Source organism: Pelodiscus sinensis, chromosome 4 (assembly GCF_049634645.1).
Source record: "Pelodiscus sinensis isolate JC-2024 chromosome 4, ASM4963464v1, whole genome shotgun sequence".
Lineage (NCBI taxonomy): Eukaryota > Metazoa > Chordata > Testudines > Trionychidae > Pelodiscus > Pelodiscus sinensis.
Genome location: NC_134714.1, coordinates 130232946 through 130244663, shown reverse-complemented (window position 1 = coordinate 130244663; position 11718 = coordinate 130232946). Strand labels below are relative to the sequence as shown.

Genomic DNA, 11718 nt, shown 5'->3' with positions numbered 1-11718 from the left:
TCCAGCTGTGAGCTCTGCTCCTGCGGAGGCGGGGCTTGGTTGCCACAGGGGGCGGAGCTCTGCCAGCAGCAGTAGCAGGACCTCCAGAGCCTGATGTAGCAGGGTGGCAGTGGCAGCTGGATGCAGAGATGGGGCATGGTCCTCCCAAGTAGGAGGAATGTGGAGCCTGCAGGGGGTGGAGGCCAGCCCCCTTCCCCTATGGCAGGGAGCCACCTGCCTCCCAGGAGCCCTCATTTCTGTTGCATTTCTCCTGATAGGGTGAGGCAACCCAGCCATGGCCGGGGGGATTAGCTGAATTCCCCCCAGAGGGCTGAGTTTTAAGGTAGGGTCCCCCATAGTCCATCTTCCCCTCTTCACTGGAAGGAGCAAATTTGGAGAGCATGGATTGGGGCTAGTGGAGCAGGGGGAAATCAGGGTGCCTCCAAGCAGGGGGTTATGCACCCCCTCCGTTCTGAGCCCAGCCCTCACTCTGGTGGGGGCCATGCCACTGTCACAAAGAATCAGTGGAGGGGGCTGATGAGGAGGAAGGGATCTCAGACCCCCTTGGGAGGGGGCAGGGACCCATGGTCCTGTGGACTTCAGCCCTGCTTCCTAGCTGTAGTGCTGTGGGGGTGATATTGGGAGGGGGGAATCCATAACCTGGGGCGCAGTTTGGTGCTCTGGGGGGTGACCCGACTGGGATCGGCTCCCCCTGCATGAGGGGTTCACAAGGGAACCCAGAAATGGATGCCCTGTGTCTCGAGGGATTTATCATCAGGGTGACTCCCCCAAGGCTGAGTCTGCAGCTGGAGAGCAGTGGGGGGAATATAGGGATGACGTGCCCGTAGGGCAGTGGGATGCCCCATGGCTGGCCTGTGGGGGAATCGTGGTGCTGTGGGGAGAACACGCTGGACTTCTCTTTTGTTTGAGTGGGCAATAAACCATAGCCAACCACTGGGGGAGGGGTTGGCTATTTCCCCCTCCAATCCTACAGGCCTATCCCATCCTGTTGTCGGCCCATCCCTTTGTTCCCCTGGGATGTTGCTGGCTGGGGGCCTTGCTTTCTGCTCCTTCCTCTCTCCTGGGAGCCAGGTGAGGGAGGGGGTGAGAGGCTACTGCGACATGGAGGGGCTGCTTCCCAACTGGCTGCAAACACAGGTGCTCCCATATGGACGGTTATCTCGGCTCCAGCATCCGGCTCCTCTGTGGCCCACAGACCTGCTAGTTCAGGAGCCCAGTGCCAGCTAGGGGACGTCCCATCCTAGAGCCTAGGATCTCAGTTCCCAGCAGGCACTTGGCCATGCTATAGTTCTGGGCTGGATGATGAGTGTCACCGCTAGGGGATGAACCCTCTTCCCCTTCCTCTCCACCCCTCACAACTCCATCCTCAGAGCCCTCACTGCAGGCAGCAGTAACAGCCCCATCTGGCTTGTGTCCAAGGAGTTGAGGTAGCGCAGTGTCAATCCTTAGTCCAGACATAGACCTGAAGGGAGAATTGGGGGTGGGAAGAAGCTAGTACAGCTTCCCCTTGCCTTGTCTGGTATATTACATTGGTGACTGAGGTCTGCCTCTTTGTGCTGGGATCTGTACAGCCCCTATGGAGTATCAATTTGATAACTGGCCAGCTGCTGCACAGGGCCAGAGTGAGGGACAGCCCCAGTCCCAGAGAGCACCCAGTCTAGATAAATGGTAGGGGGGAAACTGAGGCACGGACAGGGAAGTGACTTACCCAAAACCACATAGCAGGTGAGTGGTAGATCTGCGTATAGAATCCAGGAGTCTTATCTCCCAGCTTCCCTGACTCCACAGCCCATTGGGCCAAACTGCTCTTTCAGCAGTGACAGAAGGTGGGGGGTGGCGTGGGAGGAAGCCCTTGTATGTTAGAGAAGTAGGAACTAAGCTTGTACAATCTTGTCAAACTCCAATTGCCTGGATTTTTTCTGCCAGTAGAGGGCTCCTGGAGCAGGGTCTTCCTGTGTCAATTTTCTGTACAGCTCCTAGCACACTAGGATGCCAGTACTTGTCCTGGGTTGATGACACTGCCTCAGAACAGATAAATCAGTAGTAATTAACAAAATGACTGGTGCATGAATTGTGACATTCATACTTGCCTCACCTCCGTTCTCTGTCGCACACACATACACAGCCATGCACCAGACAGGGAGCAAGGAGCCTGTCTGTTCTCGGCAGTTCCAGACTCTTGGGAAAATTGATTTTGGTTTGAACCAAACCCAAATGTTTAGATGTTTCCATTGAATAAAAAATTGGGAGGGAGGGAAACATTTTGGGTCAAATAAAAAGGGTTGTTTAAATTGTAAGCGTTTTTAAAGCATTCTTGATTTTATTCTAAAAGTAGAATTAAAAGAAGTTTTGAACCAAAAAAAAGCATTTTTGATCTAGCAACTTGAGACATGTAAAAACATTTGCCAGAAGTTTAGTTTTTTTTCTCCTGCCCAACTAATTTAGTGAAACTGATGTGAACTGAGTCTGTGTGGCTGCATTGGCATACTTCTCTTGGAAGGAAAGAGGTGTGTGTGAGAAAAACTTCCCCCAGTTCTGCCCACGTACACCCATATATGCACCCTCTTACGCAGACTATGACACGTTCAGTGAATGAGAAAGAATGGATGTATCCATGTCCAATCACTGTTTGCAGATGTTATTTGTTTGTTGCTGCGTTTTCAAGCACACACCCATAGATTCTAACACAAGAACTAGGGGTCACCAATTGAAATTAACAGATGGCAGGTTTAAAACAAACCTAAGGAAGTATTTCTTCACACAGGACACGGTCAACCGGTGTCAGAGGATGTTGTGAAGACCAGGGCTACGTCTAGACTGGCATGATTTTCCAGAAATGCTTTAACGGAAAAGTTTTTCTGTTAAAAGCATTTGCGGAAAAGAGCGTCTAGATTGGTATGGATGCTTTTCTGCAAACGCACTTTTTGCGGAAAAGCGTCCGTGCCAATCTAGATGTAGTTTTGCGCAAGAAAGCCCCGATCGCCATTTTTGCAATTGGGGCTTTTTTGCACAAAACAATACCGCAAATAAAAGCATTTGCGCAAGAGGGCTTTTGCCCAAACGGGAGCAGCATAGTATTTCTGCAAGAACACTGACACTCTTACATTAAATCATCAGTGTTTTTGCGGATATGCAAGCGGCCAGTGTAGACAGCTGGCAAGTTTTTCCGCAAAAGCAGCTGCTTTTGTGGAAAAACTTGCCAGTCTAGACACAGCCCAGGACTGTAACACGGTTCAAAAAAAAGCTAGATGAATTAATGGAGGGGAGGTCCATCAATAGCTATTAGATAGGATGGGCAGGAAAGGTGTCCCTAGCCTCTGTGAGAAGCTGGGAATGGGTGGCAGGAGGGATCACTCGATTCCCTGTTCTGTTCATTCCCTCTGGGGCACCTGGCATTGGTTGCTGCCTGAGGGCAGGTTAGTGAGCGAGACAGACCTTTGGTCTGACCCAGTCTGGCTGTTTTACATTCGTATTGGGATAACAGCACTGCCCTGATGGGTCCAGGGCCCGGGTACTGAATGGTGGTGAGTAGAAACTTGTGAGGGAATGCGTCTGTTTCCTGGTGTGATGACTTTCCAGTGGGGGCCAGTGCCCGGGGCTGCGTCACAGTCTTACTGGTGCCGGGGACTGACGCAGAACTAGCCTGTGGATCCCCTCCAAGGGGGCTGCTGCAGGGTGTGGCATGAAGGAGAGCCCCTGATCTCACTTGGGGTCTGTCTGCCCAGCACGGGGCACCACAGGGGCCCTGGTCCCAGGGAAGGGGGTTGGGTTCCCAGGCAGACTCAGGCCTCAGTCCAGACCCAGCTCCAGGCCCCAGAAGGCAGAGCAGCGCAGAGAACCCAGGGGCTCGGGGGTCTGCCTGCGTGGGGAGGGGAGCTGCGTGGGGAGGGGCTGGGCCGCAGGACGCCCGGGTTCTCGCCCTGGCTGGGAGGGGGGCAGGGCGTGGGGGGCTCCAGTGGGTGCATTGCCCCGCCCCCCAGCCCAGCTGGCGCTCTTGCAGGGTGAGTGGGCACCGGGCTCAGCACCAATGAGCGCGGGGGAGGAGGGGGCGGATTGCGCCCTTGATGGACATGCGGCTACTCCAATGGCAGCTGCCGCCCCGCTCTGCATGGCAGGCGGCTGAGCCACTCCCCGCCCGCCGCCGCCAACCTGCCCCACCCTCCCGGCCCTGCAGCGCCGCAGCCAGGAGCTTGCTGGGCTCGGCCCCGGGGAGGTGAGTGAGACTCGCTCCTGGGTCCATCTCCGGCTCGGCAGGGCAGGGAGCCCGGCCTGCTGGGTTCTCTCCCTGGCTGGGGGAGGGGAGTGAGGGCTAGTGGTTAGAGCAGGGGGCGGGGCTGGGATCTTGGATTCTCTCCCTGGCTGGGGGAGGAGAGTGAGGGCTAGTGGTTAGAACAGGGGGCGGGGCTGGGATCTTGGATTCTCTCCCTGGCTGGGGGAGGAGAGTGAGGGCTAGTGGTTAGAGCAGGGGGCGGGGCTGGAATCTTGGATTCTCTCCCTGGCTGGGGGAGGGGAGTGAGGGCTAGTGGTTAGAGCAGGGGGCGGGGCTGGGATTTTGGATTCTCTCCCTGGCTGGGGGAGGAGAGTGAGGGCTAGTGGTTAGAGCGGGGGCTGGGATCTCAGACTCCTGGGTTCTCTGCCCAGCACTGGGAGGGGCGCGGGGGCTGGTGGGTTAAAAAGTGGGGGGAAGGGCTGTGGGGGAGGGTTGGGTCTGGTCTGGTCTCCTTAAGTGGGTAAAAGTTCCTAGCAGCTGGAATCACCAACCTGGGGGCACCAGTGCTGGGTCTGTGTCTGTGTCTGTGTCTCTCCCCAGGGCAGGGGGGCTGTTCCTTCTGTGGTTCTAATTTCTCTCCCCTCTCCACAGAGGGGACCCACCCCTGGCTGATTTCACCCTCCCTGCTTGGATCTGCCCCCCCCCCCCACCCCTGACAGACAGCTGGTGCTGCAGGGACTCCATTGCTGACGCCAGGCAATCCCCAGGGAGATCCAGCTCGCGACAGGCCATGGCTGCCCAGGTGGCTCCCCCAGTCGCTCTCGGGTTCGGGTTCCAGTCCCTGCCCGGATGTGGCCTGGTTCCCAAAGAGGAAGTGGAGGAGCCAGATGGCCACGGACCCATTGGCATGGAGAGACACCGGCTGCGCTTCAGGGGGTTCCGCTACCAGGAGGCCAAGGGGCCTCGGGAGGCTTACGGCCACCTCTGCCTCCTCTCCCGGGCCTGGCTGCGGCCGGAGCGACACACCAAGGAGCAGATGCTGGACCTGCTGGTGCTGGAGCAGTTCCTGAGCATCCTGCCCCAGGAGACCCAGAGCTGGGTGGGGGGGTGTCACCCCCAGACCGGGGAGCAGGCCGTGGCTCTGGTGGAGGGTCTCCAGGGAGCCAAGCAAGAGCCCAGAATATGGCCACAGCAGGAGGTAATTTACAATCATCAGGACTTGGAGACGGGACTTTTCCCATCTAAGGGCAGCTCTGATCCAGTCCCAGTGGGGCAAGTGAGGGGCGGGGAATGGGACACAGGGCTTTTCCTCTCTGTTAGTAGAGCTAATGGAAAACCCATTTCGGAGAGATGATTATTCTGGTGAGCAATGCACAGCCACAGTTGTCTAGGGGGAGAAATTTCAGAGTTTTGTGGGGAAATTTTGATTTTTTTTCCTATGGGGAAAAAGTCTCAGCAACACCCCCTCGCCCACCTGCCCACAAGTCTCTGGTTGCAGTAGCAAAACATTCAGGGTGGGGCGCTGCCTGGAGGAAGGCCTGCTCTTCCCACACAGCTCGCTCTGGGGCTGAAGTGGCAGAGAGCCTAGCTGATCAGTGTCCCTGCTTTCTGAAGTGGGAGGGAAGGGAGAGGGCCTATCTTTGACTCCAGTCCTGGGGCTGTGGGGAGGGGCTGTGCGATGGCTTGTCCAGCAGCTGGGAAGCTGTAAAACTCCCACTGGGTTCTCCCGGAATAGACTTTTCTGTTAAAAGCAGCAGGAAAAAGCTGCTTAAAAAATTAATCCTAGTTGGAGGCAAAAATGTCGAAACCCGCAGCATTTTGGGCAGGCAGGGGTTTGCCTTGTCTGGCCAGCTCTGTTTGCTGGTGGGGAGCGAGGGGCAGGTCTGCCCTGCCGGCACTGAACGAGGTGCCCTTGTTGTTCCAGGAGCCGGTGGCGTGGGAGGAGGCTGTGGGTTCCTTCGGGGCAGAGCGAGCAGCGCTGGCCCCAGAGCACGGCGAGCTCGGCAGGGAGATTAAGCAGGAGGAGGAAGAGACTCTGATCTCTCCGGGTAAGGAGCTACTTCCCTTCAAGGATCAAGAGCTTGAATCTCCTGGGGCCTTGGGATCAATCCCTGCAGCCCCCAGACCCTGCAGCACTGACGTTGTCCCCAGTCTGGGATTTCTGTGAGTAGAGAACAGTTCAAAGGGACACTGGGCCTGGGGCGCGCCTCTAGTTAACCTGTGGGGCTGAGGCCGGGCTGGCATAGTCCACAGGGGAGTCCAAGGCTGATTGAAGGAGTTGACCTCCGGTCACCAGGGGCAAGAATCTTTCTCGCTGGAGGTGAGGGGGGTGATTCCTAGCTTGGGGTGCCCCGAGAGCCGGCACAGCCAGTGTCAGCCAGAGTGTCACATCAGGCTGAGAGAGGGAAATTCCTGCTCCTTTGCTTCCATGTGGCTGGAGCAAGATCAGCAGCTCTTGTGCATCCCAGTAGTGTGCCCAGGGTGGGGGTCTGGCCAGGGCGCTCTTCTTGGGCCTCCCAATCCCCCGGGTCCTGGGCTTCCAGGCAGCTCTTACCACAGCCGAGCTCCAGCTTCTGACCTGGCCAGGGGGAATCTAGGGAGAAGAGGAGAAGCAAGGGGTGAGGCCACAGCACTGGGGTGGCTCCCCCAGTTCTACACAGATTCTGATCCCCCTATGGGGCCCCCCTAATTGGCCCGGGTCCCTGTGTACAGTCCCCATGGGGCTGTGTTAACATGCCACTGCACATTACCCTGGTGACTAATTTCTGCTCTGTCCTCTAGCATCCTGTCAGTAGAAATACATTATTCCTTAATATTGCCCAGTGCACCTCCCCGCTGATTATGATTCTTGCTTCCATGTTACTCTCTGTGGACGAGAACCCTGCCAGGCATGTGCAGTGAGTTTGTCAGGTCTCAGGAGCAATTGATTTGCAAAGGGAAGGGGCCTGTTGCCAGGGCTCAGCGTGTCACTGCCTCGGAGACTGTCTGGGGGTGAAGGGAAAAGCTGGGAGCCCCCCAGTTCTGTCCTGTCCCACTCAGTGTCCCCTCCCAGCAGGTGGCCTGTCCTCACAGCTGGCGTCACTCCCGCTTTCCACCCCCAGCAGGAGCCTGCCCCTCCCCCAGGCTTTCTCAGCGAGGCTGGTGGGGCAGCTCCAGCCCCTTCTCTCCCCTCCAAAGAAGTGTTTGTGGGTTTCACCACCAGGTTTTCAGCTCAGTGGTAAACCCCTTTCTGACCCCTCCATCCCCCGGTGGATTCTCTCTCTCCCAGCAGGTGCTGGAACAGAGGAGGGGGCTCCCCAGCAGGAGGGCTCTGTGGAAGTGAAGACATGTGGAGGGAATGGTGGCAGGGACGGACAGCAGCGGGGAGATCCGCTGGATGATGGACAGAACTCCTCCTCTGAGCACGAAACGAGTTTCTCCAGCCTCAGCATGCCAGTGGCGGGGAGGCCTATCCGGTCCAACTGCAGGGGTGAGAACCAGGGGCCCTGCCCCGCGAAGCCCCTGAAATCCCAGCACCCCAACACCTGTGCTGTGTGCGGCAAGACCTTCAGCAACAGCTCCAACCTGAAGAAGCACCAGACCACCCACACCGGGGAGAAGCCCCACGGCTGCCTCCAGTGCGGCAAGCGCTTCAGCCACAGCTCGAACCTGCGCAAGCACGAGCGCACCCATACCGGCGAGCGCCCCTTCCGCTGCCCCGAGTGCGGCAAGAGCTTCCGCGAGAGCTCCAAGCTGCTGCGCCACCAGGGCACCCACGCCCGGGAGTGCCCCTTCCGCTGCGCCGAGTGCGGCAAGGCCTTCGGCGACGTGGCCCGGTGCCTGCGCCACCAGGCCCGGCACACGGCCCGGGCCTATGCCTGCGGGGAGTGCGGCAAGAGCTTCCGCCAGAGCTCCACCCTGCTGCTGCACCAGCGCGTCCACACTGGTGAGAAGCCCTTCGCCTGCCCCGACTGTGGCAAGAGCTTCAGCGTCAACGCCAACCTGGCCCAGCACCGGCGCACCCACACCGGCGAGCGCCCCTTCCCCTGCGCCCAGTGCGGCAAGCGCTTCACCCAGAAAGCCACCCTGGTCAAGCACCAGCGCACCCACCAGCGGGGCGAGGGGGACGGAGACGCCCCGGGCCCCAGGCTGGCGCAGCCCCTGCGGGTCCTCCCGGAGCAGGGCCCTTCGCCGGGCCAGATGTGGGAGATGCTGCGGCTGCAGCTGGGGGCCCGCTCCCCTGTCCTGGGGCCACGGTGGAGGACTGGGGACATGCCCCTGGGCTGAGAAGGGAAGGGGGCGTTGGCACGGCAACAGGCTCCTGTGGAGAGACCCTCACAGGACTTGGGGGCTGTGTTCCTGAGAGAAATGTCAAGGTCTCTGTGAGAGACCCTGAGTAGGAGAGTGCCAGTGTTTGCCCGGGAGGCCTCACTGGAGAAACCAGGGAAAGGCTTCGCTTCCCTTCCGTTGCTTCCGGGCCGGCTGAGGGTGGGGAATGGGACAAGGGGCCTTTTCCCTCTACGGGCGGCCGCCGGGTCGGGGGACTGGTTGGCTCAGAGGCGGGAGAATGGGACATGGGGCCTGCCACTTAAAACATCCTGGCTCGTCTTCACAAGCATTAGCGACCTTCCAGGGGCCGGTTCTTTAATTGCCTTGACGCTGGACAAACGGACCCTTCAGCTGCGAGGGGGAGCCCGTCACCACTCCAGGTGGGCCGGCCCATCCTCACCCTGCAGCAGCCTCCCAGTTGAGTCTCCCAGGTGTTGGGCTAGCCGCTCCGCAGGCTCCATTTGGACTCTGTTTCCTCACTGGGTGATCGGGGTCTATTGTCCTTGTGTAATAAAGAAACTGCCCCAACGCTGTGTCCTTCCTGTCGCCTGCTAGGGTCTGCCCTGGCTCTGTACTTGCCTGGTCTGGATCGTTGTGGCCAAGGCTGCTGTACCTCTGCGCCCATTGGAGAAATGGCCTAGATTTGGGGGTGCAGGGTTACCAGTGGAAGGGAACATGATTCCCTTGCTAGGAACTGGGTGCAGAATCCACCCTTTTCCTATGTAAGCGCAGTGCCTGCAAGCTGGATCTCCATATCCCAGGCTAACCCGTGGGGCTTTCTGTCTCCCTCTTGGGCTATGGCTAGACTCCGGGGCTGTGTCTAGACTGCACCCCTTTTGCGGAAAAGGGATGCAGATTAGACACATCGCAATTGCAAATGAAGTGGGGATTTAAATCTCCCCTGCTTCATTTGCATAAACATGGCTGGGGCTTTGCCGGCAAAAAGTGCCAGTCTAGACGGGGATTTTTTGGAAAATAAAGCCTTTTCCGAAAGATCCCTTATTCCTCTTAAAATCAGGAATAAGGGGTCTTTCGGAAAAAGTTTTATTTTCCGAAAGATCCCCATCTAGACTGGCGGTTTTTGCCGGCAAAGCCCCGAGCTGGAAAAAAGCGGCAGCCATGTTTATGCAAATGAAGCGGGGGAGATTTAAATCCCCGCTTCATTTGCAATTGGGCTGTGTCTAATCTGCATCCCTTTTCCGCAAAAGGGGTGCAGTCTCGACACAGCCCGGGGGTTTTCTAGGGTACTGGAGGTATCCCAGAAAAACTCTGCCTGCCCAGCTGATAAGCAAAGTGCTCAGGAAGTGTTTCTACTGGTGGTGCACATCTACATGTGCCTCAGTGCATGTAACAAAATGTCTTCCCCATATGAATGGAAAAAGAGGGCACATCGGTCTCTGCCCTCCCTTAGCTCCCACACCAGGCCAGTGGCCCTCACCCTGCCTCCCAGTTGGCACACAGCTGCTGTCCTCCCAAGCAGCCGGCTTGGAGCTACATGGCCTGGCTATGGCCCACCCAAGGCACAGAGCTGCATGTGGTAAATGGATTGAGAAGCGGTGCACTAAAGGTGAGTGTTGGCAAACGCCCACGTGCCCACTGTTGCAAGTCCCCCGAGGTGGGTCGGCAGGCGTGGTCGAACCTGCGACCTTGGGATCCAATAGCGCAAGCTAAAAGCGCCCGCTCGCAAGTGGCCCCATCAGCCACTGGGGGGCGCCACCGAGCCAGCAGAAAAGTAACCTCTGGAGTCCCGCAGGGACCCGCCCCCCCTCGAGGGAACCTGCTGCGTGCGAGTCTGGCGCTGGACCGGGGGGCGGTGGACCAGGCTGTAAACAGGCCCGTGGTACAAGTTTGTTCTGGGCCTGGAAAAATTATACTGAGGGGTCCTCTGGCTGTGGAGCCCCCGGTGCAGAGACAGGGCTGTCCTGAGACGCGCCCGGCCAGCGCTGAGATGCAGCCACCTCTGGGGGGCGGCGCGGGCTACTCACAGCGCGCTACGGTGGGGCCGAGCGGGTTAAAGCCATAGAGCTGCAGCCGTGGGGGAAGGGGAGGAGGCAGCACAGGAAGCAACTTCCTGCTGCAAAAGCTACCGCTCGGCAAAGTGGCCGCTGCGGGCTGAGCGCCCCGGGGCACGTGGGTCCCCAAGCATCGGATCCGGGTTGGTACCGAGCCCCCGGCCCCAGCGCCGAGAGACCCAGCGGGGAGGCGGGCCCGGGCACTGGGAGAAACTGCAGCAAATCGCCGTCTGGAGGAAGTAACCAGGGCAAGGAGGCTGAGGTGGCAGGGGGCTGTGGGGTGAGATTGAGGGGCACTGGTAGGGCTGGGGAGGCAGGGGACTGTGGGGTGGGGCTGAGGGGCACTGGTAGGGCTGAGGTGGCAGGGGACTGTGGGGTAGGGCTGAGGGTAGGGCTGAGGGGCACTGGTAGGGCTGGGGTGGCAGGGGGCTGTGGGGTGGGATTGAGGGGCACTGGTAGGGCTGTGGAGTGGGGCTGAGGGGCACTGGTAGGGCTGAGGTGGCAGGGGGCTGTGGGGTGGCATTGAGGGGCACTGGTGGGGCTGAGGTGGCAGGGGGCTGTGGGGTGGGATTGAGGGGCACTGGTAGGGCTGAGGTGGCAGGGGGCTGTGGGGTGGGGCTGAGGGGCACTGGTAGGGCTGGGGTGGCAGGGGGCTGTGGGGTGGGGCTGAGGGGCACTGGTAGGGCTGAGGTGGCAGGGGGCTGTGGGGTGGCATTGAGGGGCACTGGTGGGGCTGAGGTGGCAGGGGGCTGTGGGGTGGGATTGAGGGGCACTGGTAGGGCTGTGGGGTGGGGCTGAGGGGCACTGGTAGGGCTGTGGGGTGGGGCTGAGGGGCACTGGTAGGGCTGAGGTAGCAGGGGGCTGTGGGGTGGCATTGAGGGGCATTGTGGGGTAGGGCTGAGGTGGCAGGGGGCTGTGGGTCAGGACTGAGGGGCACTGATGGGGCTGTATCAGGGCGCCAGCCAGCCTGCCGTATTCACGTCTAGCCCCAGTTTTCTGGCTCCTGAGAGGCAGGTCCCTCCAGCCAGCCAGGCATCTGGGGTGCGCAGGGGTTGAATTTCTCACCGGATCTTGGCTGTGTGTGTCCCTCTGCAGACTGCTCTGACCTGTCCCTGGCAGTCTCCATCTGTGGTAAGGGGCGTCCCTGGGTGTCTCCAGGGCCCGCAACTGGATGGCGCAGGAGGGCAG

General features: G+C 59.3%; 1 protein-coding gene across 1 annotated transcript in view; it reads left to right on the top strand.

Moving 5' to 3' along the window:
* LOC106732577 (uncharacterized) overlaps positions 1 to 11718 on the top strand; it is a 31009-nt gene that overhangs the window by 17012 nt on the left and 2279 nt on the right. Inside the window, exons 8-12 of the mRNA XM_075928815.1 lie at positions 4092 to 4213; positions 4930 to 5408; positions 6135 to 6258; positions 7479 to 8474; positions 10473 to 10673. Of these exons, the coding sequence (XP_075784930.1) occupies positions 4092 to 4213; positions 4930 to 5408; positions 6135 to 6258; positions 7479 to 8474; positions 10473 to 10673 (1922 nt within the window). The remainder of the gene's footprint in view (positions 1 to 4091; positions 4214 to 4929; positions 5409 to 6134; positions 6259 to 7478; positions 8475 to 10472; positions 10674 to 11718) is intronic.